Source organism: Carettochelys insculpta, chromosome 4 (genome assembly GCF_033958435.1).
Source record: "Carettochelys insculpta isolate YL-2023 chromosome 4, ASM3395843v1, whole genome shotgun sequence".
Lineage (NCBI taxonomy): Eukaryota > Metazoa > Chordata > Testudines > Carettochelyidae > Carettochelys > Carettochelys insculpta.
Window position 1 is genome coordinate 35,370,104 of NC_134140.1, and position 27,552 is coordinate 35,397,655.

Below are 27,552 nucleotides of genomic sequence, written 5' to 3' on the forward strand. Positions count from 1 at the left end.
TTTTTTCCTGAGCTATTATTAGTTAACAAGAAATGGGCATGGTGGTTTTCCTCGTTTCAGAGTTTACTAAATTTATTGGTCTCACCCCCATGTTAATATTTACATGAAAAGAACAACCACAATCTCCCATAAACAGGGTTTTTTTTCTCCCCCCTGGCAGAATGCAGCAGAACTGCATTCCACCACCTTTTTTCCCCAGGGACACCATTTTAAAAAGGCAGTTGGGCAGCTCTCAGCCACATGTGGCTCTTTCAGCAGCCACTTGCGGCTCCTGCCACTCCGCCTCCAGCTCCCTGCCCGTTGATGAAAGAGCAGGACTCAATTTAATTGGTTTAATGGCCAGCACTACCCATTAAAACAATTAAATGGAACGCTGCTCTTTCAGCGTGGCAAATCAGAAAGCTGCCCCTGCCACACTGTATGTGGGGGAGCTGGAGGAGTGGGGGAACTGTGCAGCCGTATGGAAAGGAACATATGGCCGGTGAAGGAACAGCATTGTGTGGCACTCCTTTTGCAATGTAAGTGAATCCTGGGTTGGGGGGATTAAAGGGCTGGTTTGGGGCCATGGCAGGGGGAGGATTAAAGGGTGGCAGCAGGTTGGGACCTCAGGGGTGGGGATGTTAAAGCTTGGCCATGGGGGAGTGGGGTGGGGTTTAAGACCTGGCTGTAAGGGGTGTTAAGGCTGGCAGCGGGTTGAGGCTGCGGCAGGACAGGGGAATTAAAGCCTGGATGTGGGGGGAGAGAAAGTTAAGGCTGGCAGTGGGGGGATTAAAACCTGGTGATAGGCTGGGGCCACAGGGATTGGGGTGTTAAGACTGTGGCAGGTTTGGGCCATGGAGGAGTGGGAGGTGCTTAAGGCTGGGACCGGGAGGGGGTGGGGGGGTTAAGCATGGCAGCAGGTTGGGGCCATGGGGTGGGGGTTTAAGCCTGCGGAGGCAGAGTTCTGGTACACATTGCCCCTTGCAAATGCTTTTTGTCAGATTTACCTGTAAGGCCAATACCTATCTCTTCTTCAAGGCCCTTGGTTGAAAGAACCACTTCTGTTGTGGCAAGTACAAGACTGTACTAGGGCCTTTATCATTTAAGCTATTTAAGATCGTCCTTTGGACTCTCAGTGAAATTAGATTCTTTGAAAGGGAAAGGGCTGAGGGCAGTGAGATTATGTAATAATCACAGTAAACCCATTTAAAGTCATAGTCATTTGATGACCTGGCAGAGATAAGTGTGTTTTTTGTTTTGTTTTTAAGGAAGAAATAAAAGAGGAGAAAGTGGCTTTGTGAGTTTTCTCAGGGAGTTCCTCACAGTCATAGCAGGCAACGTGGGCAAAAGTAGAGGAGCGGTTCCTTCCTGGACACTTCCTATTTGGTTTACCCCAATATATTTAATCACAGATATTTAGGGAGTAACCAGATGATTTAAGATGAACATGGACAAGTCTGAACCTTTTCTCAGTGTGCTACTTCTGTGACCTCCTTTTGACATTTCTACTATTTAGACTGTTTTTTTGTGGCTTTTAAATATTTGGATATTCATATCATATCTAAACACCTGACTTGCTTACTTCTAATTACATACTGATACTGACATTTCTAATATTGGACAGGATTTGTCATGACCCATAAATACAGAGGTGCATGAAATTAGAAGGTGCTAGAGAAAGGAATCACAATAGTTCTTTCAGAACTTTCAAGCAAGCTTGGCTCTAGAGAACACAGTTTGGAATACTTATAATCCTATTTTGTCCAAACTCTTTCCTACATTCTTTTTTTGTGGTATCTAACATGCAACTAAGCAAAATTATTGTATTATTCAGATCCTCATGCATCTGCCCCAGTTCTTTGACTTGTTTTATGGAGGAATGTTAGGACGAACAGTGGAATGTATCTCTTGACAGTAGAGGGGAAGGATTTTTCAATGGGTATTTATGGGCAGTATGGGTCTCTTTTTATATTTTGCCACCTTTTCAATAATAGTCCCTCGTATGTAGCTCTCTGCATGTATTTTTCTTATATAAATATAAAATTGGGGCTTAGACGGAAGAATGATTAATAATAATTATTTCATTCTAGGACATTTTGTACTATGAGCAGCTTAAGTCCAATGTGATTCAGCATGATCTTTTAGTGGACAGCCTGATTTACAAAGTGAGTAATTCTTAAAATAGTGAGTATTTACTGATCAAAGCAATAATGCTGTGTAAAGAAAACACAAATGTTTGTTATATGGAGCTTGAGGAAAAATCTTGCTCTTGTTTGGGTGTCCTGTACATATTCTCATTTACAGGATGTTGCTGGCTGCTGCAAACTGGATGGTGAAAACTTCTTGTAGCATTGCCCGTTGAAGTGTTCACATCCCCCTCTTATCTCTCCTCAGTGTTTCTGAACATTTTGAGAGTCAGGCTATGAAAAGGGACATGGTGCTCGCTGCTGCTTCACTTTCTTTCAACTGTAGGAGAAGGCTGATGTGAACTCCTCCACATGCTCTGAATCCAGATCCTTCTCTCAAAAAGATTTTAGCACCTTAATTTAATTCATCTTTAGTGTTAGTATAGTTAGTATTATCTATGGGATTTATTTATTCAGTAGTAAATAGCGTTTTGATTCTGACTTCTGGTTCACACTAGATGTCTAGATGACATTTTTGGATGAAGACCACTCTCCTTCAAGATGCCCAAACTTCAGCACATTTAACTTCTGAGCATGTAACGAGTAGCAGAATGGGCTACAAGCCTTACTCTTACAAGAAGTAACAGCTGCAAAGCTTGCTTGGTCCAACTCTGCTAAAGAATCCAAGCTTCAGGACAGGAAACTAATATAATTTCCAGGCCCTGCAGAACAAAGGGCCTCTGAAGTGCTCTCTGAACTGGGCTCTGGTTCCAAGGCATTACTGGTATCCAAATAAGTGAATCCATCTTTGAAGTACTTAAACCTCAAATGGTGTTGGTCTCCGACATAAAAGCCAAGTCATCTGAGAATTCATCCAATCCAACAACCTGGATTCCAATAAAAAAATACAAAAGGCAAAGCGTACTCTAAAAGCTGAGACAAAGCCACATGCTGGGAATTCCTTAGACTTTGCTGAGCAAGTTTAGAATCTAGTTGTTCTGAAGCCAAAGAAAACAAATGATCCATAGTGTGTGTAGGGTGGTGGTAGGGAAAGCCTCCCAAAGGATCCCTTCTCAGTTCAGAGGTTTTCATTGAATCTGGATAAAAAACAAAACAAAAAACCTTTTAACTGATGTTGCCAGCTTTATCACTGCAGTTACTTCAGATTAGTGTAAGAACAGATGAGCAGCACATCATAATCTGTTAGTTGCCTTGAATTTAGGAGTCAAGGACTACAATGTAATAGTTAGTTCTGTGGCACAGTTGCATGAATGGTTTGTAAAGAACTCAGTAATTCAGAACATGTTCAACTCCTGGCTGTTTCTGGAAGTAAATCTCTCCATACAAGACAGTATATTAAGTACCCTTGTTTCTGCTCAGAATGGACAGTCTGTTCATATTTAATGCTCCTCTTGTGAAATTAGGGGATGGGCCTGTTGTGTATGCTTCCTCCTTTTTCTCTTATACAGTGGGTCATAAAGATAAAGCATGATGCGGCCAAACTGATTTTAAGAACTTCCACATGTCTTAGACAACAGTGGTATATGGATCTTCTTCACTTCTCTGAGGGGCTTTACAACCTTCTGCTAGTGATGGCAACAAGAAACACTTTCATAAGAGGATATGAAGGTTCATTTTCCAAGCCCACTTTATCTGGCTGTATGAGTTGTAGGACTTGAACATACCTTGAAAAATATCTTACATTTCAGAAGATTAATACCAGGAAACAATCAACCAGAAAGTGTGGCGTTTAACTAGTATAATTTCAGGAACTGATAAGTGTGTAGGTTCTATATGGCATCAGTTTAGTATATCAATATTTACTTAATGTAAAGTCTCCAAACCTATTTCACAGTACACTTAGCAATAGCAGCACATCATGTACCCATAGATGATGAATATCTTTGCATATGACACATGGGATGCACTGGTTGGTTAAGCTTGGAAAGGTTCGCTTACAATGTACATAAAAGTGAAAGATCCAAATGCATCATAAGAAATTAATTTCGTCTTGACCTAGCTTGTTAATCCTTCTTTTGAACCTAGATTGGGCCCTGCCTTTCATTTGTCTATTTAACCAATTTTGAAAATTGCTTGGACAGAAGCAAGGTCAGTGAGTGAGTTGCATGCAGTTATTGCTGGTTTCCTTTCCAAGCTCTCATACTTATACAAAGAATCTAAACTGCATACTTTCAATCCTAGAGAGTTCTACCTTATTATCTCAATACGATGAGAGAGTTCAAAAAGTCTCCTAAACTTTTTATTTCTTATGCTGACATTATAAGAGTCATACTGCTGCTCGGTATTTTAGAAAGTATATAGAACTGAGATATACAGTTGCATCAGGTCCTGCTGCAGAAGTGAGAGCACCGTCATGGAGTGACTGTGCTCCTTTAAGGCATTGCAGGGCCAGTCTACTTGTGAGGGACTTTGTAAAGGACAGTAAACCCATGTCAGCCACTTAGCAGCAAAGTGCCTGCATAGCTGGTTAGTAGCCAATTAGCTAACAAACTCCTGGATCGGATAGCTACCAGTGCTCAGTTGGAGGAGGGTGGCTCCTAGTATTCTTGTAAGGGAGAAGTTCTCCCAGGGAGTGCGGCAGTAGACTCCTCAGGAAAAGGAACTTGAGGAGAAACTTTCTAGAGAGCTGCAGAAGGCCCAGCCTGTGAGGAGCTGAGTGTTGCCAGGAGAAGAGCTGCATTCAAACCAAAAAGAGCTGCAGAGGCCTTAGTTACAGGGCAGTAATCTAGATCGAGTGCCTTGCAGATAAAGGGTTTGGATATAGGATGGAGATGGAGTTTTCCCCCCTGCTATCAAGCCTGGATGAAAGTCCTTCATGTGTTTCTGAAGAACTTCCTGTTAATAAATCAGACCCTCGAAAGTGCTGCAGTGTGGCGGAGAGTGGGGATGGAGGGACTGTTTGATACACAGAAGCCTCAGTGAATTTATTGACAACCAAAACAGTGAAATTAAGGCAGGGTGCACATCCATGGTTGAGCCTGAACATCTGTCCACAAAGAGACAGCACACATCTTTTAGAGACATGTTTGAATACAGTGATTACTTGTTTAGTAAATCCATACATGTTCTGATTCAGGTCAGGTCTATAAAGACAGCATACAGATCCAAGTTCTGCTCTATGCACTTTTCCTGGACCTGATGAACAGCAAAGATCATGTCAGTGGTGCTGCGGCCTGGGCAAAAACAACACTGTGCCTCTGGTAGGTTCTCCTCTGAGATGCTGGTGATCAGACGGTTGAGGACCTTGTACAGAAAACATATAAAACTGCTGGAGTGCTTCCACACACACAGCCTGAAGTCAATACTGCACGAACCTGGAAGTCCTGGACAGAACAGGAACCACGAGCGTTGAAGCCATGATTCTGAAAACCCAGCTTCGCTGGACAGGGCACGTCATACGAATGTAGGGGTGAAGAATTCCCTAAGCAACTCCTCTAGGTGAACTCTCCCAGGGCAAAAGAAATCAAGGTAGGCCTTGCAAGAGATATAAAGACTGCTTGAAGGCCAATGTTGCTAATGCTGGTTTAAAACCAGATCAGCTAGAGCAGTATGCAAAAGACCGAACAGGCTGGGCATGCTCTTGTATGACACACGTATGACAACTTTGAAGAGCAGCGATGCGTATGCCTCATTGATGCTCATGAGAGGAAGAAAGCAACAGCAGCAGCCACACCAACAGAGCCAGGACAATTCCCTTGCCCCCACTGTGAACACCCACGCTGTTCAACGCTTGGACTCCTCAGCCACCTGCGAGTCCACAACCCATGAGCCTGTGCAAGGTCAACACGTCATTGTTGGAGACGACTGACTACCTACCTACACATGTTCTGATTGTTGAAAGATGTAAGGCTGCCTACTATGAGGGATTTTACATACCTTTGCAAAACTTTGTTTATTAGCTCCAGCATCTAGGCTGGATGATCCCTTATTCAGTTAGTGAATTCCACCATCCAGGGTGCTACTGGCAAACTATTGCATGACTCACAATACTCAGAGGACACTTGGAAAAAAAAGAGAGTGATTACTTATAAGTGGAAATCCTTAAGCGTGACTCTGCACATTCACACACTCTGCCCATCTTCTCCGGAGTCCTAATGAACTCATTGGTGGGCTAGAAAGAAGCCATGCAGGGGACACTATGCCCCCTTTTATAGCCTTGCCTTCAGCATGCTCGCAAACACTGAGGAAGGGGACGGGGCAACAATATGTGTTTGTGAATCCTCTAAGTGGCACTGCTGTGAGAATATTCCACAGCCCAAGCTGCACCACCACCCAGTGCATCCCATGAGTGTGAATGTATTGAATCCATTTGGAAGTATTCTGGTTACAAGTAAGTAAACTCTATTTAGCATGACTTACCGTTGTACAACCCAGTCCTTGTTTGAAAATCCTCACAAAAACGTGGAGGACTTGTGGCCCTGAATGTATTCCACAGGATTAAGCCCTAAACTGTTGCTCTTCGTGGTGGGTAGTTCATGATGATTTGGGGGTGCTTTTTGTTTGGGTATTGTCTGACTAAATACCATGGGCAAGCTTTTGGTCTCTACGTTTCAGTTGGGAATGTGATTGTATTCAAGCTATTGTAGTACTTTTGTTTTGGAATTACAAATAGGAGGTCTCTGTGTGACATCTGCTGCTAAGTGAAAGGAAATCTATTAATGCTGAAACATAATCACTGTGCTGGGCCCAGACTCTGCAGGCATCACCTAAATGGAAAAGTTATCTTTCACCTCCAAACTGTTGTAATTTTTAATTGTAGGATGTAAAGCTGACAGCAAGCAACGATGACTACTATTTTGTATTTGAGGATTATTTATATCAAGTAAGTAACTAGTTCTTTAGAAAAGATGAAAGAATACATTTGTTGGATTGTAACATCTTTGGGGCAGAAGCATGTTTTGGTACATGTTTGAACTATAGCTAGCATAATGGGACTCCTAAATGAGGCTGTAGGTGCTACTCTAATATAATGAAAAATTAATTTCACTTTCTGGGCACAGGTTATGTAAAATTACCTTCATGCTGGGCTCAGTCATTCTCCTATGCCCTTGACTTTCTGAAGTCACTAGTAATATCAGATAGAATGGTTTTGAATTTGAACAAAACTAGACTAGAATCTAAGGCTTTTGGATTGGAGTGTATTGTAGGAGACACACATTTATTCAGAGACCCCCCAAATTGGAAATAATTCTGTGTGTTCGGGTTTTTTTTCATTACAATAAAATTTCCAAAGGGATGAAGCCACCCTGTTCCACCAGCTATAAGTTAGTGTTAAAAAAGAAAAAAAGAAGAGATGAAGGGCACAGAGAAATTGCCTATATTTTGAGAATAATAGTCAAAATATTAGTTTAATAAAAAATAAAAGAATGTGTGTGACAATGGCCTACTTTAATGGGCAAAACAGTAGTTAAATATTTGAAAAATTACAGTAATTATAAATATAGTTTTGTGTAGAGGAAGGATTGCCAGTCTCGCAATATTTCAAGCAAATGGAAATCTTAGCTAATTTATGTGGAATTATCAACATTACTTCCCCTTAAATCTTTTTAATGGATGAAGATTACATTAATGAATTTTCTAGTATATATTTGATTGCAGTGTCAACATAAATGTCATGGAGCAAACTTACCATTTTCACACCACTTTCAACTTGATTAGTCACAGCTGTTAGGTTGGGCATGTTTAATTTTGTTTTTTATAGACAAATGTAACTGTGCTTTTTTTTTTTTTTTTTTTAAGTTAATGGGTACTATATGAGTCTCTTTTTACAGTCTGGAGGAAAAATTAACTAAGAAACGGTATTTAAGGCTGCTTGTTCCCATATGTAAAAATGTATATACATTTATATTTAAATATATTTAATATTATGTATATTGTATATGTACCTTTAAGCATTTAAGTGTCCAGTTGAAATTATATTTGTATTTCCTCTTGAAGTACAATTCCTGTTTTTTCAAATAAAAATAAATCAGAATTAAAATATTATATCTAACCTGGAAAGAGAGCGCATAAAATGGCATCCCAGATATCTAAATTTATTCAGTCTCAAATGCTTTTTTGTATATTTTTCCTTTGCTTAGTAGTCAGAAGGTAATTTTCTTGTCAATCCTAGCATCTCTGTTTGGGAGCTGAAATCCAACTCTTCTTTTGGCTCAATAAATATGTTACATTTAGTAGTTATCTGACCGTGATGAAGGAGAAAAAAGAATTTTTGTATTGGCTCTACACTGCTAGGATTTACAGATATAAAAGCTTGTCTCTGCCAGTGCTGGGAAGCATATGTCACTCAGGCTATGTCTACATGACAGCCTAAACTTGAAATACACTATAAAATTTGTGCTATGCAAATTGCGTAGCTTATTTTGAGTCAATTTCTAAATAGGCTGTTTTAGAATGTGGCACTGTCTAAACAGTGCCACATGTTGAAATAAAGCGCTATTCGAGGCATCCCTCACTGCTCCTGTGATGAGGTATCCAGGGATGTCGAAATAATGTCCCTTATTTCAAAAAATATTTCAAAATGATGGGCACGTTACATAGACATGGAGCACCTGTTTTGAGATACTGCTGTATGCCAGCATAGCTCCCGACATGTAGACATAGCTTCAGTGATTGAAGTAAAGCAGATATTCTAAGTCTGAGGACAGATTTACATAGTCATTTCTGAGCACATAACCACATGAAAAGGTTTGATATTTTTTTGTTTGTTTTCACCTTTTAACTATTAATTGAATAATAAAGATGAATATGATTGTAGGAATTAAAGGAACAAAAACATCAGAAAATGTGGGATTTTAGCCACATAGTCTCCATTGACTTCAACAGTTGCCACTTAGCTAAATCCATATGTGCTGTTTTAATTCTAAGATTTGAAGAACAACCCATTTAATACTTTATTCCATTCTGCAAAACAGTTTTGGTGTATCTGCCACAGACAACCTTCATTCCCTTCATAAACTTTAGCTTCCATGGGTTCTCAAATTTTTCATTGTGTAGTACACCAAGAAGGGGCTCTTCAGACCATAGTTTAAGAACTTCTCCGCTATGGCATATATTTACTGAGAACTGAGGGGGAAATGTTGGTTAACTAAGAGAATTTGAAAACTGAATATTACATTTGAGAAGGGATTTAGAAATTGGTTTTCTAGTATTTAATTTTTTTTGCGGGGGAGAGGGGAAGGTAGAATTTAATATACTTAGATTGCAAGTTCTTTACTGAAAGGATGAAATCTACTTCTTAGACCTGGGACCCTGATCCTGTCTGGAGCACCTGGGCTTACAATAATATAAAAAATTAAATAACAATAATAATTAATAATATTGAATTGGAGCCTTGACACTCATTTAGAGTATGTCTACACTAGGACAAATCTTCAAAATGGCCATGCAAATAGGAGTAAGGGTTAGATAGGAGTAAAGGGGTTTCAAAATTCCCGGGGTCCTTCCGAAAGGAACCCCGTCTGGATGAGCCACGTGGCAGCGAAATGCGACAATTTTGAAGAGCTGTGGCCGGCAGCATGCTAATGAGGTGCTGAATAGGCATTTCAGCACCTCATTAGTAATCTTCAAAATTGAAGTTTTGTTTCAGTGTAGACACCGCCTTAGTTATTAATAGGGGTCTACTTGAATTGTGGAGAAATTACACATTTTTCTCCAGTTGGTAACATAAAAGTATATTTGCTATTTATCCTGTGATGTACTTATCAAAAATGTGTATGTCATCCATATTTCTCTGCTACTGTTGGCAGAGAAGCTGCTGTCAATTCTGCCTTCAGGGCTGGGTAGCTGGAATTCAGCAGCTGCTGGCCAGGTACCCAGCTCTGAAGACAGCACTTCCACCAAATGCAGCACAGCAGTCAGGGTGGAATATTACTTCCGTGCAGCTGTTGGTGGCAGCTCTGCCTTTAGAGCTGGGTGCCTGGCCAGCAGCCATCACTCTTAGCTCTGCTGTCAGAAGTGGGTGGCCAGAAACCAGGTTTCTGGGGGAAGACCAAATTTCACAGTCTGTGACATGATTTTCATGGTTGCAACTTTTGTAGCCCCTTAGTAATAAATAAACCTATACGTGCAGTGAGATAAAATTGTTCATTTTCAATTATTTGCATCAGTGTGATTTCTAAATTTAATTTTTTACAACTTTATGAAAGTATCCTACATTATAATTCAGTTCCATTGATATTGGTTGTCAAATTCCTCTTTGTCACATGCCCATGATTTTATTATGTTGTTTGGCCTTTGAATTTAGTGGTTATACTATCAGTTCAAAGTTAAGAAGACTATACAGCTAGTTAGCTTGTCAAATGTTTGTATGGTTTAAAAATAACTTGTATTTTCTTTTGGCTTTATCACTCTCATAAATGAGACATAGAATTAATAGATTTTAAGGTCAGACGGGGCCATTACACTCATCTAGTCTGATCCCTGCAGGACACAGCTTGAAGTACCTCACCTAGCAATTTCCATATCAAGCCAGTACTTTGAGCTAAAGCATACTTTTTACAAAGATATCCAGTCTGGATTTAAAAACTTCCAGACACCAGAATTCCTAAGAGAGAGCTGCAGATTGTTAGATTTTTTTCGTACAGGGAACATTGTTTATTTCCTTTTTCGATTAGTTAACATAGTATTAACTTTGCCTGTGTATTGTTATAGTTTCAGGATGATTGTGAGTTGTTCAATAAAATATTTAATGTAGAGTGTTTTGTTTAAGAAACACCCTTTATTTATAAAAAGATGTTTGAACATGAGGAATGGTTTTGGATTCAAAAAAGTGAAGTGTTATTGCAGAAAGAATATCTATTTTCAAATAGTGCAAGTGGTTTTCAAAAGTCACAATTTTACATGTTTTTGAAGAAATAATTATCTGAAAACTATTTACAATAATTAATTAAAAGAAAAATAGTTTATATTATTAAGTGGAAACTATACAATGAGACAACACTCCAATATTTGAAACATTTTAAGTTGGAGTCCACATTTAAAATATTAATTAAAGTGTGTTTAAAGTTCAAGAGATAAGCACTCAAGTCAAGAAATAGCAGACTCAACCTTAACTCTGCCACTTTGGATATGTTGATGCTGTTGCAATTTTTGTTTCCATGATAACTAAGGCTATGGTTTAGTTACAGATATTTTTGGTAAAGTCACGGGCAGGTCATGGGCAATAAACCAAAATTCATGGCCTGCATACTGTCCAGGACTTAAACTGTAAACACCTCTGGCCAAATTTTAGGTTCTCTAGGATGCTGCAGATGCTTGGATAGGGCAGCTCCAGGGCTGCTCTGTGGTTGGGCTGATGGCCTGGGGCCCTGCCACTGCTGCTCTGGGACTGTTGCTTTGGGGCAGCACCCAAAGATGCTGCTGCTTTGACCATACCTGGGGTCAGTTGCCTGGGGCTGCCCCAGCAGTGACCTGGGGTCACGTAAGCATCTGTCCGTAGGGCTGCTCCAGCCACGGTCAGTGTAGCTGGCCCTGGGGCAACCCATTCAGTGGCTGGTGCAGCTGGCCCCAGGGATCAACCCAGGTAATCTGCATGGCCTGAGGTTAGCTGCCCCAGCTGCCACAGCAGTCATGAAGGTCCTGGAAAGTCATGAATCTGATTAAGGACCATGCCATTTTAGAACTGCACATGCCTCATTTGTTTATGATGTTAGTATGATGGCTGCAGTCATGCTAATTGAATATTGAAATGACCTGGGAGACTTAGAATCTTAGTACTGGGAGGGATCTAAAAAGGTCATCTACTCCATTCCCATGCACACATGGCAGGATTAAGTATTATCTAGACCAGTGGTTCTTAACCTGGGGTGCATGCGTGTGTGTGGTGCCCTTTCTGGGGGTGCCAGACATGCCAGATTTTTTTAGAAGATAAATCATTGAAAACACAAATTAAGCACAGGCACATAAGTACAACTACTTTGATTAAACAAACATATGTATTTATTAGCATTATACACTTTTTAATGATTACTGTAATATACAAACAAAAAATTATGTTCAACTTTTTAAGCTAATTGTAGTGAAAATATCTCGCTACAAAATACAGTGTCCTGCCACATTGCTGGGTATGTCTTGGTGCATGTGCATGATAATGTGGCAGTGCAGCAGCTTTGTTTGAATTCAGTTAGCCACTAACTGCTAGCGTGTCAGTTAGTTTACTTCCACAGCAAATCTCTGCAACATCTCTGGGTAGTACTGGCATATTTTTGTATGCCTACTATACTATTATTTGTGGTGAGTAATAACATAAAACTATTTTACATATATTTAATGTGCATTTAAAACTGTATACCCCCATCTCCACTTTTGATTTTTGTTAAGGGGTGCAAGAACATATTTTGAGAATCAAAGCTGTGCAGGTTGCAGTAAAGGTTAAGAACCAGTGGTCTGGACCATCCATGACAGTTTGTCCAACCTGCTGTTAAATATCTCCGGTGATGGAGATTGCACAACCTCCCTATGCAATTGAGGTAAATGGTCAGTTACATGCACAGTTACATATAACTGCATACACAAATGATTTATATACACATCTTGGTATATGCAGGTCTAAAAATACAAATCTAGAAATCTTGGGCCACAATGTCCGTGTCTACACTAGCCCCAAACTTCGAAATGGCCACGCAAATGGCCATTTCGAAGTTTACTAATGAAGCGCTGAAATGCATATTCAGCACTTCATTGGCATGCGGGCGGCCGTGGCACTTCGAAATTGACACGCCTCGCTGCCGCGCGGCTCCTTTTCAAAAGGACCCCGCCTACTTCGAAGTCCCCTTATTCCTATCTGCTCATGGGAATAAGGGGACTTCGAAGTAGGCGGGGTCCTTTCGAAAAGGAGCTCCGTCGGGACAAGCTGTGCGGTGGTGAGATGTGTCAATTTCGAAGTGCCGCGGCCACCCGCATGCTAATGAAGCGCTGAATATGCATTTCAGCGCTTCATTAGTAAATTTCAAAATGGCCATTTGCGTGGCCATTTCGAAGTTTGGGGCTAGTGTAGACACGGCCAATGTGTTTTAAAAATTAAAATAGTCTTATAAGAGTGTTTTTACTATTAATCTATATCTTTAGATATGGACTTCAAAATGAAATAATGTTGTGTTAGACTCTGTTTTGTTTCAGCAAGTCAGGTGATTTTTTACATTGCTTTCTGCAGGTATTGCTCTGTTTTTCCCGAGATACATCAGTACTGGAGCACTTTTGTTACAATAGTGCTACTCCACCCAAATCGTACATACGAGGTAAAGAAAAAGTATTGTAAAAGATAATATGAAGAGCAGTTTTGGTTGCTACATATGCCAAAAAGGCAAATCCAGATAGACTTAATTTATGTATATTACATATGCAGTCAAAATATATGAGAAGAATATAAATAAGATTGCAAAGCCGAGCACTCAAATGTTAGGAAATGCCAGAATTTAGGTTGCCTGTTCATGTGCATTATGATACAGTTTGTAGTTATACAGTGTGTAATGTTTTTTCTATGGAATCCCTCCCACATTCAGTGCACAGGAGAGGCCAGCTGAGGCCTGGAAAATAGTTCTATTTATTTGTTTAATGGCATTGTCATGGCATATAGGAGGCCCAGTTCTGGACCACAGCACCATTGTGCTAGATGCAATAGAAATACAGAACAAATTAAGTAGTCTCTGTCCTAAAGAGTTTACAATCTGTTAGACCAATGGGTGAGTACACAAGGATAGTGAGGCAATGCTGGTCAGCATGATAGGCTGCAGTTTCAGCATACCACCAGCTTAGCTTTTGTCGATTTTACTTAGGCCTATTGACAAAGGGGAGCGCTATGAAGGGTTTTGAAACAAGCTCATGTTAGTTTTGCATGTATTTATATGGAGCTTCTTCTAGTAGTGAGGATCAGCATTAGAGAAACCTCAAACTTTATGATCAAGAAATTAAAGACTATATAATAATGAATACACGTATGCACAGGCGATCTTAATTCCTGCATTTCCCGACTTAGAAATGCTTGACCTTAATATTATTTTAACTTAGTTTTTATGTCTTATTTCCTAGTTTTTTAAAATTCAGACTGAAAAAACATATTCCATCCTGTCATTACATTGATATTTCATAGAATCACAGAACAATAGAGCCAGAAGAGACCTAAAAAAGCCATCGAGTCCAGCCCCCTGCTCTAAGCAGGACCAAACCCATCAGATCAGCCCCTCCAGGGCTTTGTTGAGGTGAGACTTAAACACCTCCAGGGATGGAGACTCCACTACTTCCCTGGGTAGACCATTCCAATGCTTCACCACCCTCCTAGTGAAAATGTTTTTCCTAATGTTCAACCTGGACCTGTCCAACCACAACTTGAGACCATTGTTCCCTGTTCTGCCATCCGTGACCACTGTGAACAGCCTCTCTCCAGCCTCTTTGCAGCCTCCCTTCAGTAAGTTGAAGGTTGTTATCAGGTCCCCCCTCAGTCTTCTCTTCTGCGGACTAAATAGTCCCAATTTCCTCAGCCTTTCTTCGTAAGTCCATATGCTCTAGCCCCCTAATTATTTTGGTCACCCTCCGCTGGACCCTCTCCAGTGTATCCACATCCTTCCTATAAATGGGGGCCCAGAACTGGACACAGTACTCCAGATGCGGCCTCACCAAAGCTGTATAAAGAGGAATAATCACTTCTCTGGATCTCCTGCCAACGCTCCTCTTGATGCAACGTAATATGCCATTATCTTTCTTGCCTACAACGGCACACTGTTGACTCATGTGTAGCTTCTCGTCCACTACAACTCCCAGATCCTTTTCTGCAAAACTACTACCGAGCCATTCGGTCCCCAGCCTGTAACAATGCTTAGGATTCTTCCGGCCCAAGTGCAGGACTCTGTGGGTCTTCAGCAGGGTTGGAACCTTGAGCTCTGCTATACAAGCCTCTGCCACTTGAGCTAATGGACTAACTGATTGCAGTAGCAGGTTGCCTTCCTCTGCATGGACAAGTATTACAGGAGAGTGGGACCCTTTGTCAGAGTTTTCAGATATTTGCTGAGGGAAGAGGACTCCCAAAACTGGTTTCCATTTCAGGCTCTGGAGAGGAGTGTGCTCTTCTGTCCATTTTGCCCACCACAAAACTTGACCCCTTGCCTCATCCTCTCTAACCTAGGCCTGATCTGTCTTTTCCCCACCATTAGTTCCTTATGTCTGTCCCAATGTCCTCCCACACCATAGGCTATCTTTTGGTCTCACTCAGTCTCTTCTCCAGCTCTTCATCCAGTATGTATTTTAATTCCAGCCCCCTGCTCATAATCCCACCTTTGCTGGCTCCTGAGTCTAACCTCCCTCCTCAGGCTCCTCATCCAATTTGCTGTTTTCCCGCTAGCTCCCTATCCCAATCTCTTTTCCCAGCCAGCCCCCACACCCTGACTCCACATCAGATCTAGCTTCCCCTTTTGCTTTGTACCCACACCCTGCTGGCTCCTCATCCAGTATTGGTCATTCACCCACCCCCATTTACTGGTTCCAAGTCCATCCAACGCACTTTCCTTTCCTGACATCCATTTGGTCCCATCTAGCTTTCCCGGTCCCACCTAGCTTTCCCGGTCCCACGTCCTCCTGCCCACAAATATCAGTCTCAGTCTTGTCTTCTTCTTCAGTAGCAGCTGCCAGTCCCAGTCTCCCCTCCTCCTGGGCTATTTCACATAACTCCTCCTACGTTCTCCACTGTCCTGCAGGTTCAGTGCTTGTCTCCTCTATTTTTAGATCAGACAGATTCCTCCTTTAATGCTGGATTTGCCTAGCAGTGTCCCCTGTTCTCAGTTGAGGTGTCCAGACCTGTACCAAACCTGACTGCAGTGGGCGACAGCTGCAGTTGCAGGGAACATTCTGCTCAGCATGAATAGAATCATTGTAAATTTAGCTATTAAGTCTCTACTGAGCATGTGTGAATTGTAATTTTTCAGAAGTTTACAGCTTGTCTAGAATTGGATGAATTTTCTTGGGGATAGCAAAAGGCAAGTTCCTGATACAAAGGTCACCTCAACCAGATTTCATGTTCTTGCTCAAAAGGGCAGAGATGCTAGAGATTACCAATAAAAAGATTGGCAATATGTTTTCCCCCCTCAGTCATTCTGACTTAAACTAAGACCCACCCCCCAAAAAAATCCAGTCCCCTCTTTCTCTCTTGCTCTCATTTTTTGTTAAATTCTTTCTATTTGTGCACAACAGTAAGAAACCCAAAATATTTCTAGGAGATTATGATTTTTCTCAGCTTTTGGCATTGTTGTGCATATTTCCACTCAAACTATTGCTTCCCAATCCTGGGGGGACAGGTATCCCAGATGCATTGAATTAGTAGAGCTGAATAAAATTTTCTGATTAAAATGTCAGTTCAGAAAATCCAAAATGTTTTGTGAAAATTGTTGGGCCATCTTGCCTGATGGGCTTGCTAAGGAGCCTGAACTTCCAGGCTCCTGGCTTTGGGGTAACAGACCATGCTTGATCCCTGGATTCATGACAGCCACTCAGTGAAATTGACATGATTCTTGTCGGTTTTACTGCTGTCTTGTGAGGCGATGCACAAAGAGAGCATGTGGATTCTTGTGCCACCCTAGATTTGCCGCTTGATTTGTATGGAGCATGCTAGCATGGATGGACTGAGCATGCTAGCATGGGTGGACTTGTCTGCCTTTGCTCTGACACTCTGTCCACCACAGGTTCAGGTCACTCTACCAGGGAATAAATATGAGTTTTAAAACCAACCAGTGTAGAATGGATTCACTCTGGTGAGATAAATACAAATGATAAATGATGTAAAGCTTAATTGAAACAAGGTTGGAATAATCTCTATTCGTGAATAATACAGTTGAAGTCCTGAGAGATTTACTTTAGATACACCAAATGAGTGCCAAAAATTCTTTTATGTTGTGAAATTGTATTGTATTTTGTATATGCTGCTTATTTGGTAAAAGAAAAACCACCACTGACTTCAATAGAGCTGTGATTTCATCTGCTGGGTTTAACTATGTGGTCCCTGTAAGGGCTGGAAAATATAACCAATTTTATGTACCTGTGAAACTTTGGTCCTATGTGTCTGGGCCTGCAAATGTGAGGAGGACCATAGCAAGTAGTGTATGTAGTTTTGGAAAGCTGGGAATCTTTGCTTTCCAGATACACACTTTTATTGCTAGTCCATATATCCTGGAAGGTGTCCCAGGTATATAGCCAGTATGAGCTTGTATATTTTGTGTGTGTTTATATAATATTAGCACATTTAAATAGCTATGTTTTAATATATTCCTGGTTATTTTTTTCTTTATATGACAGTATTAAATCTAAAAATCAAATTAGCTACAACTAAATCCCTCTATTAGTTGCAACTACATCCTCTATTAGACAAACTTTCTTTTCCCACAGAGTTCATGTGTATATACTCAGTATGTAACAGCTAAATAGGCCAGTTTTGATCCGATTCTGTTGGTTCCTTAGTACAGTAAAACCTCAATTACGAACACCAGAGTTGCAACCTGACCACTCAACCGCACACCCAGGGCTCTTTTTCTTGGGGGGAAAAAAGGTGGTGGAACTCAATTCCCACACTGCCCCACCCACCGTGAGGCCCAACCCCTCCTCTAGCAGCTTCACCATGCCTGAGCCACCTCACTGGTGGCTCAACTGCCCCCCCCAGTGGGGACCAACCTGTGCCCCCCTCCTCCCCTCCAGTGGCTTAACCACTCCCTGGCAGCTTAACTCAACCCCAGCAGGGCTCAACCCTCGGCTTAAATGTCCCCACCCCAAGTGGGGCCCTCCACGCTTCCAGAGCTGGGTACCTCCAGCCTCCCCCCAGCTGATTGTGCTTCCCATTCCCCCAAGCCCAGAAACCCCAGCCCCCACCCACTGAATGCCCTCCTCATTCCTCCAATGCCAGGTACCTCCAGCCCCCGACACACGCACTCCCCGTTCACCAGACCCAGGTACCTCCCGTCCCCTACCCAATGCCCTCCCTGTTCCTCAGATCTAGATACCTTCTTCCTCCCCCCAAGTGAATTCTGGCGACTTACCTCCCTGCTGCTGCAGGGGCCGTGCCAACTACAGCGGTGCTGGATCTGCTCACTGCCACGCTGGGCTGGGCTGGGCCACCGGGGCTGCTCCAGGGCTATGCCAGGCCCCAGGCACTGGAGAAGCAGGAACCGCACGGTTCCTGCCATGGAGCTGCAGGCACCATGCCGGGACAGAAGGAGCTGTGCGCCTCCCAGCTGGAGCTGTGCATTCAGGGGGATGGGGTTGTGGGGGCACATTCAAAAATGGCAGCCCCGGGGAGAAGGTGCCAGAATGGCCTTCTGACAGGGAAAAAAAGCCCTGCACCATTTGGGTACAGAACTATGCAATCAGGCAGCAGCAGTGACCAAGAAAAAAAAAAAAGGCAAATAGAGTACAATTCTGTGTTTAAACATAAATTACTACAAAAATAAAGGGAAAGTTTAAAAGAGATTTGACAAAGTAAGGAAGCCACATCTGTGCTTGTTTAATTTAAATTAAGGTGGTTAAAGCAGCATTTTTGTTTTGCATAATAAAATTTCAAAGCTGTATTAAGTCAGTGTTCAGCTGTAAACTTGAAAGAATAACCACAACATTTTATGTGGCATGACAAACAGTTTAGAGTTACAAACAACCTCCTTTCCCAAGATCTTTAACTATTTCCTACTCTACAGTATGTAATATAGTGTAATGGAGATTTATTGATTTCTGCCTGGGTTTGGCAAAATCTATCTGTCACTGCAGAAAATTGTACTTTATAGCATGTCAGAAATGCAAAGAACAAGAGATGAAAACATAATGTTCAAAGAAATCTTTTTTATTATCATAACATAATCATTTAAAAGATGAGTTTAAATAGCTAGCAATACAACTATTCTAGTTGAATGTACTCTATTATATTAAATCTATGGAATAGAAATTTAAAACATCTTTTATAATAGGTGCAGGTTTTTTTTAAGAAAAGCATGTAATTATGCCTCAAAATTGTAGGTATTTTTATTGTAGGTCTAAAATTAATATCTATAGTATTAGCACATGCTCATTTTGCATAGGCGATAGAAAACGTATATTTATATTTTGTTGTTGTTGGCACTGTATTAGATTTGAAAAACGCTTGTTTGGAGGAACGGGGATTTTAAGATTTTGAAAGAAAATTATACAAAGTAAATTCTGTCTTACTGTAAAAATTCCCTTTTCCTTTCACTAATATTTCTCCACCTTTCTAAATGACGTACCTATGCATAGAACATTCTCCGTGTTTTGTCTGCCAAGGCATTCTCCTTTTCATTTAAATCCTTTTTGAAAATTCACTTTTGTCTGCAATGCCCACAGTGAGTGAGTCAGTAATACCATTTATTAATTTATTGAACAAAACACAAAGCACAAAAGTACGTACACATGCTCGCGCAATCTCCATGTGATGGTATTATTAAATCTTCTTTTCCTTAATTTCCTCTTTTCTGTTAGTCAGTCTTTGTTGTGTCATGTCTCATTTTATATCTGAGGAACACTATCGTCTTCATGTCTCATGTGAAATGCTTTGCATGCTTGTGTTCAACATAAAATACATAATTAAATACATTCATTAATTATTAATTATATTACTGAAAAAAAATAACATTCACATATCCAAAGAGGCTTTTTACCGTTTGAGTGTGTTTAAATCCAGGTCTGTTCCTTCACAGGAAAACTCGGAATGGAAGAATATGCTGTTTTTTATCCACCAAATGGTAAGTTTTATACTATTGCCTCCTCTAGTGGATGATGTGAAAATTACTACTTATTGCAATGGAAAAATAAACTACTTTAAAAATAAGTAGAATAAGCGTGAACCTTAACACTCATGCATCTGATGAAGTGGGTCTTTGTCCATGGAAGCTTATACTCAAAAATATCTGTTAGTCTATAAGGTGCCACAGGACTTCTTGTTGTTTTTGAAGGTACAGACTAAGACGGCTACATCTCTGATATTTAACTAGTTGTATAATTGCATTAAAGACATTGGACCAAATCATCTCACTAGTTTAGATTACTTTGTGCTGCTGCAAAGCGACATTACATCTAACTTTATTTGTCACTTGGAAGTTCTCTTTGTGGGGCAGTAATCTAATGGCATAGAGTAAAGCTTAACAGCTCACGCTTCACTCTTCTTGATTCTCATTTAGGGGACCTAAATAGAACACTGCTTAGTCCAGCTTAATCTCTAGATGTTTAGCACTTCCAGAAAGCGTGGCATGGGGGTGCCAACTTTAGGCTCCCACTTATGAACATTTGGTATTTATTTTTATTTAAACACAAATATTTTAATATGTTTATCACATTAATATTATTAATGGTTGCCCTTACTGATGGTGCCGTAATCTTTTTTTTTTTTTCTCATTGTGCTTTTTGTCCATATCAGACTCCCTCCCTTTTGAGTCCCGTCACTGGCTTTTCCTTGAACTATATATCAAGTTCATGTTCTTTGTCCTTGCTTTCAAGGTACTGTGCCACTGATCTTGTGTCCGTGTCTCTAACTTTGTCTCTGTTTGCATCTTCTGGTCTGTGGCCACATTAGCAAGGGATATCGAAAGGGGTAATCCCTATCCGTAATTTCTAAGAGAGTTGTTTTGATATGAAGTGACTACATGCAAAATGTGGATCGACCTTGCAGTTCACAACATTGAAGAGACTCCCTGCCCGCCCCCAGGTCCTTTTTGAAAGGGAGTGGCTACGCAGCACAGAGTCTCCTTTCGAAAGAACAGGGCAGGAAACGGCCCGGGAAGGGTCAAATGGCTGACAAGCCCTTCCTGGAGCATGGGTCAGCTGCCCCTTTTATGGGGCCCCTCCCAAGCACCCCCACCCAACCTGTGCACAGGCTGAGGGCTCAGTCTGCTTGCAGCATGCATCTTCCAGCTCAGCACCGGCGGAGCCTAGCTCAGCCCCAGCGCTGCAGCACACCGTGGAACTGCAGCACTTCCAGGATGAGGATGTTCTGCACATCATGGCCAGCCTGATGGCTGTCCTGGCAGTCGTCCACCTGAGGTTCCATGCTGCCCACCATATGGCCGGCGTTCTGCAGTCCCCTGCCCCCCCGCCCTGGGTGCATCCAGAGCACCCCCTTCCTCAGGCCCACTGTCACCTCTGGTGGTACTCCTCCACTGGGGAATGGTGCGATTGCATCATTCTGGAGGAGTGGGATGATGAGCAGTGGCTCCAAAATTTTTGGATGACCCAAGCCACCTTCATGGAGCTGTGCCAGTGGCTGGCACCAGCGCTATGTGACCAGGACACCCGCATGTGTCCTGCGCTCTCCCTGGAGAAAGGGGTGGCCATTGCCACATGGAAGCTAGCCACCCCAGACAACAACCACTGGGTTGGCCACCAATTTGGGGTGGGGAAGGCCACCATAGGGGTCATCCTTCTAGAAGTAAGCAAGCCAGCGTCATGATCCCACGATGGGTCCCGGGGAGGGTGCCAGGGATGAGTCCTGGGGAAGGGATCTGGGAAGGGGACCCCCCATGCGTCCTGCCACATACTCCCAGGTGCCTGTGCCGTGCAGGTCATCGATGCCATCAGCCATACCCTTCTGCACTGGCTTACTTGCTTGGGGGATGTGGACACCGCCATGGTTGTGTTCCAGCGGCTGGGGTTCCCCAGTAGTTTCAGTGCCTTGGACAGCACCCATGTTGCCATCTGGGCCCCACCACACTGCCAAACATCAACCTCAAGGGCTACCATTCCATCGTCCTCCAGGCCCTTGTGGACACCAGCGGGCAGTTTACTGGCATTTGCGTGGGCTGGGCGGGCAGGGCCCATGATGCCTGCATCCTGTGGAATTTGTGGCTCAGGTGCAGGATGGCCGAGGGCACCTACATCTCTCATGGGAGCTTCTGGTGGGGGACACGACTATGCCCCGGTGTATAGTCGCTGATGCAGTCTACCCCCTCCAGGCCTGGCTAATGCGTCCCTATGCAGGCCACACCAATGAGAGCCAGGACTGATAAAACGCCTAGCTCAACCAGGCCGGGAACATAGTTGAGCGGGCATTCAGGCACCTGAAGGCGCATTTCAGGTCCTTGCTGATGCACGTGCTGATGGTCCTCCCCAGCATGCCCCCAGTTGTGGGTGCGTGTTGTGCTCTGCAGAATCATGGAGAGCAAGCACGAGCTCTCTGTGGTGTGCGGGGTGGCAGAGGCTGTGCTGCACTACGAGCAGCCCGGTGCAGTTCTGTGGCACCAGGTACATCAGGACGGTGTGCATGTGTGGGAGGCTCTCTGGGAGGCCTTCATCCAGGGACCCCTATGACTCGGCCCCGGACCACCCTGTGCAACCACCCCCCCTCCACATACCTGCCCCTGATCTGCACCCCACCAGCACCACAGTTCACACACACATCCCTCACCGTCCCCACCCACTGCACAATACCCACACCATTCTATTAAAGTTAAGTGTTTCTTGTTGAAAACCTGAAGCCTCAATGCAAGCATTTACATGGCTGGGGGGAGAACTATGTACAAGGGGGTGGGGAGCTTCACTCGTCCATAGGGATGGGGGAAGGGAGCCATAGCAGCCCCTGGAGCCACGACCAACCCATGTCTGCGGCCCCCTGCCAGGCTGGTACACTGCAGGGAGCACCAGTAGGTACGGGTGTGGTCAGGTGCAGTGGCTTAAGACTCACCAGGAGGCCTGTGGAGCCATGGCTGGGGTGGGCGCGCCCACCTGCAGTCACTGCACCAGCTTCTTCCTCTTGGCTGTGGTCAGGTGGGGTGGGAGCAGAGTGGCAAGGGTGGGGACAGTGAGAGGGGCCGTTAAGGGAGTGGATGGCCAGGCCAGGCCAGGTGGGTGGCGACAGCCTGGGCGAGGGTGTCCAGATATCAGGAGACCTGGTACCAGGCTGCCTGCTCCATTGAGAACCAGTCCCACACAGGCGGTTTTGCTCCTGCTGCGTGGTTGTGTGCGCTACCACTAGGTCATTCTCCTGGATGAGGGGCGTTGCTCCTTTCCCCTTGCCAGTTGCTGCAGGGCTCCCTGGCACATTGATGGGACTGGCGTGGCCTGTGGATGTCGAGGCTGTGAAGGCATAAGGGGAGAGGGTGACAGTCTGTCAGTTGCATAACCAGGTACGTGGGCCAGTGGCCACAGCGATGGCCACGCCCTGTCCCTCCCTGCCCGTGTTGGAAGGCAGGGTCCAGGCCATCCTGGCCACTGTGGGGTCTGTCCACACTGGGCCATTTGTGGGGCTCATTTACCCTTCCTGCCTTCCCCTGCCAAGTGCCTGGCGTGGCTGCCCATGGCCCGATGCAGGGATCCCCATGCGCAGGCCTCTCCCTGACAGCAACCATGGCCATCCCCAGGACCACCGGCCCAGGGTGGCTGGTGGGTGCCCGGGGCCCATGCTAGCAGTGGTGGGAACTGCCTCCCCCCACAGGCCTGGCGGGTGTCCCATGCCCAGTCCTACCTAAGGGTTCCTCGGGAGGCTCGGAGGAGGTCCAGGAGGAAGCGGCCTGGCTCATGTCCTCCAAGGGCATGAAAATGTACAGTGTGCCCTTGGTCCCGCGTTCTATGTCGCAGTCCCCACCATCTCCCTGAGGCTCCAGGCAGGGATCAGGTCGCTGTGGAGGGTCCCAGCTGTGGCTCCTCGCCCTCTCCCTCTGGCTCGGCTGTGCTAGGACCTGCTCCAGGAGTCCAGTTCACTGAAGTAAGGGCAGGTGGCATAGGCTGAGTCCTTTGCTCTTGTGTACCCTGGCACAGCTCCTTTACTTTAGAGTGCACCTGGTTGGGGATCTGGGGGTGGTGTGTGGCGCCTTTCAGCCAGGTTGTCGGCTAGCTGGGCGAAAGTGGCGGCATTCCACTTCCGCCTCTCTGTAGGGAGCAGGACGTCCTCATCCCCCCCAGATGGCCAGGAGATCCCAGACCTTGGCGTCCAGCCACAGGATGCCCCTCCTTTTTGCTGGCTGCCTGGTGCCTTGGGATCCCTGGGGCTCCCAGGGGTGTTGCCTGCTAGCCATGGCTCCAGCTCTCTGTTTTCTGACATTCAGGAGGGTGCTGGAGAGTGCAGCTGCGAACATGTGCTCCTAGGGCTGCCAGCACACTCTCAGCTTCCTGCATGGTTTTTCTGCGTCCCTGCAGCTTTAAGGCAGCTGGAGCTGACAGCCCCAGAGCCCCCGGTGCCGACCAGGGCATCTCTGTGCTCCCGGGGGGGTGGGGCCGGACTGTGGAGGATTTGTAATTTCAAAATGGTGGCCAGGGGAGTGGCTACGTACGTTTCCTTTCAAAATCGACATTGAATTGGGATGCTGTTCCCGAGGTGGGAGGGGAACAATGCTTTTGAAATGACCGCCTTTTTATTTCAATGTCGATTTTGAAATGAGCCATTTGCGTATAGTCGCTCTGCTGCTCGTTTTGAAATTAGCCCTTCCTTCGAAATGCTTTGGAAATTAATGCCAAGTGTGCCTACAGCCCTGGATTTCAGCAGCGATACCCGTCTTGGCACACCCTCTGTACTCTTCTCCCATTTCTGTCTCCATGTCTTCTTTTATGTAGCCCTTCAGAATGAATCATCTTCCTTAAATGCATTTGCCAAAACACCGCCCTCTCCTCATTCAGACCCCCTCTGAACACTTGTGTCAGCCATGTCACCTATGGGAACCGAGATGATTTGGAAAAGACAAGAAGACTGAGACAAAGCAAATGCCAACTTGTCTTTACAAGGTGTTGCATAAACTCATTACTGTAACTCTGTTTCCATGTTCTGCCCTTCTTGTCAGTCTATGGTCCTTGCTGGTTGCATCTTATCCAAAGTTAGGCCTAGCTTTCATGCAACCGCATAAGCACGTGCTTGAAGTTAAACGTGTGCTTATGGTCTTTGCCAAATCAGTTCCTCACTCCAGTCTTATAGATGTACAAGCAAATACTTTAAGCATGACAAGTTTCACTGAAATAAGTGGGACTACCTCTTGGTTGAAGTAAGCGTTTGTGTTTGTAAGATTAGGACCTGAAAATCTAAGCACTTCAGGATGTGGGGGGGGAATATGGCTTGTTCCTGTGAAGCACAGAGCTCAGTTTGAGAATTTGAAAATGCAATAACTATTAATGCTTCTGTTGATAAATAAGAGAGGTTCTTTTATCCTTTTATTTGGTAGGTGTAATCCCTTTCCATGGCTTTTCAATGTATGGTAAGTATGACTTTCAAATATTAACCTTTTAAGTAATAGCTCTGTATAGTGTTTTTTGTAAATAAACCAAAGTGTCATATCACTCCATCCACACACACACATATTTTTTTTTTGTAAACTGCTGTGTGTAGCTTTCAAATATTTATTTATTCCAGTTGTTTCCGTATCCAAGATGTGTCCGTATAATTACAAAAAATGTGAAGACTGATCTCATTTGCTCCTGTTGTAACTTCCCTACATGTTGGAGTCACTGCACATAGAACTAGTGTTTGAGCAGCTGGTCTCTAGGTCAAAAGCTAGCTTCATTCACGGTAACTGAATTTCAGTTTGTGCCAGTGGGGAGAGAGGTTGTATCACAGGCTGTATTATATATGTGCTGCATTTTTTTGTTCGTTTGCAGGAGAGAGATGTGTTCAGAGTGGTTTCTTATAAAAGTGAGTTGTTTAGAAAAGGCCCACTGACTAGGCACTTGACTAGGACAGGAAGTGAGTGGCATCATATAACGGAATGTTCATGAATAATTAACAAAATTTTAGCAACTAGTTAATATTGGGTGCTTAGGGCTATCTCCCATTACTGTGCTAGTATGTGTTCTCTGGAAATCCAGATCACGTGATTTAAAAAAAAAAAAAAGTTGAGATTAACAAATCTGTCTTTATGCCAACAAGAATTCCAGAAATAACTGAATTTGTATTTTGTGAAAAATTCATTAGCACTCAGAACTGACAAGGCAGCTGGTGCAAATGTATTACAGGTTGCATCTCCTTCATCTGGCACTCTCAGGACCTGACTGGTCCTTGACAAAGGAATTTGCTGGACAAAGGGAGGTCCCCTGCTCCATCCACTCAGTCTGCGCACGCGTGCACGCACGCACACACGCACGCACCCCCTCCATCCTTGGGGCCCTCGTACCTCCGGCCCGGGCCTGGGCCCCTGCTGGGCTGACACTGGCCCAACCACCTTGATTCCAGCCTCAGCCAAACTGCTGGACGTGGTCCTGACCCCAGCCATGGTTCCAGCTCCATCCAAGTGGGTGCCAGCTCTGTCCTGACTGGGCTGCTGGCGTGGCCCCAGAGCCCCCTGCATAGCTTACCCATCAGAGCCCAGCTTCAGTCCTGGCTGGGGTGGCCCGCACTGCCCCAGCCCCACAGGTGCCAGCTCTCACCGTTGAGCTGCCAGCATGGCCCCAGCCCCGAGGCCGGCTCTGATTCCGCCTTGGCTGTTGGCACAGCCCTGGCCCTGCAGGCGCATGGCGCAGCCCTGGCCAGGCTGCTGGTGTGGTCCTGGCCCTGATAGTGCCTGATGCAGCCCCTGCCCTGTGGAGTCTGGCTCTAACCAGGGACGCGAGCCCTGCTGGTCTCCCTTGCCCAAGGCAGCCCGGCTCCCCTTACTGATCTCCCAATGTGGGGTCTCTGGTCAAGTAACCACAGATGTTGCTACAAGACTGCCAGTTTTGGGAGGTTCAGCCTGTAATTGGAACTGGTCCTGCCTCAGATAAGAGAGTTTTGTTTAGTTAGTTAAGTTTCTGATCTTTCTTGTAAGTCACCTGTTTTTCTGTTATGAACAGCATAAATACCTGTAATGTCATAATGGAGAGAACTTGAAGAGTTACTACTCCTGCGTAGTAATTTGCTTTCCCAACCATTAACAATACAGATTTAATCATTATTCTCTGAGCTTCAAAAGATTGAGCGTCACTTGAGTATGGAATCCAGTTTGAACCCAAGTTGTCATAGAGAATCTGCTCTGCTATGTACTCAACTGCTTGGTCAGAAGCACCTCCTAAAGTCCTCACTGTTGACAGTGCTGACATCACAACCGGGGTTCCTTCCCTTTTTCTACGTGACCTGAGCTTTGCTTTTAAAACTGGCTTTTAAAAAGACCTAGGCCATGGCTATGCTAGCCCCTGCCTTTTGGAAGGGGCATGCTAATGAGCCACTTCAGCAGATGCTAATGAGGCACTGCTGTGAATATTAGCATTAGCATAACGGCAGCCGCGTGCGTTTCAAAAGTGCCACTTTCGAACCGCCCATGTAGACGGGCCTTTTGAAAGGAACCTCTGGACTTCGAAAGCCCAGTCTTTCCAAAACCAAATAGGAAGAAGGGGCTTTTGAAATTGGGGTCTTTTTGAAAGGCCCCTGTCTATACAGGCAGTGTGTGTTCTGAAAGGGGCACGTTTGAAACATGTGCGGCCACCTTTATGCTAATGAGACACTGCATATTTATGGCAGCGCCTCATTAGCATCTGCCAAAGTGGCTCATTAGCATACCCCTTCCAAAAG

General features: G+C 44.1%; 1 protein-coding gene across 6 annotated transcripts in view; it reads left to right on the forward strand.

Moving 5' to 3' along the window:
- The window catches only part of TBC1D19 (TBC1 domain family member 19), a 108,535-nt gene that overhangs the window by 39,180 nt on the left and 41,803 nt on the right, over positions 1 to 27,552 (forward strand). For 5 of the 6 annotated variants that reach the window (XR_012645240.1, XM_074991774.1, XM_074991775.1 and 2 more), the window contains exons 12-16: positions 2,070 to 2,144; positions 6,886 to 6,948; positions 13,279 to 13,363; positions 19,799 to 19,843; positions 25,238 to 25,270. Coding sequence is in view for 5 of the 6 variants with exons in the window: in XM_074991774.1 (XP_074847875.1) it covers positions 2,070 to 2,144; positions 6,886 to 6,948; positions 13,279 to 13,363; positions 19,799 to 19,843; positions 25,238 to 25,270 (301 nt within the window). In the remaining variant the exon portion in view is untranslated. The remainder of the gene's footprint in view (positions 1 to 2,069; positions 2,145 to 6,885; positions 6,949 to 13,278; positions 13,364 to 19,798; positions 19,844 to 25,237; positions 25,271 to 27,552) is intronic. The other variant, XM_074991777.1, reaches the window with a different exon arrangement.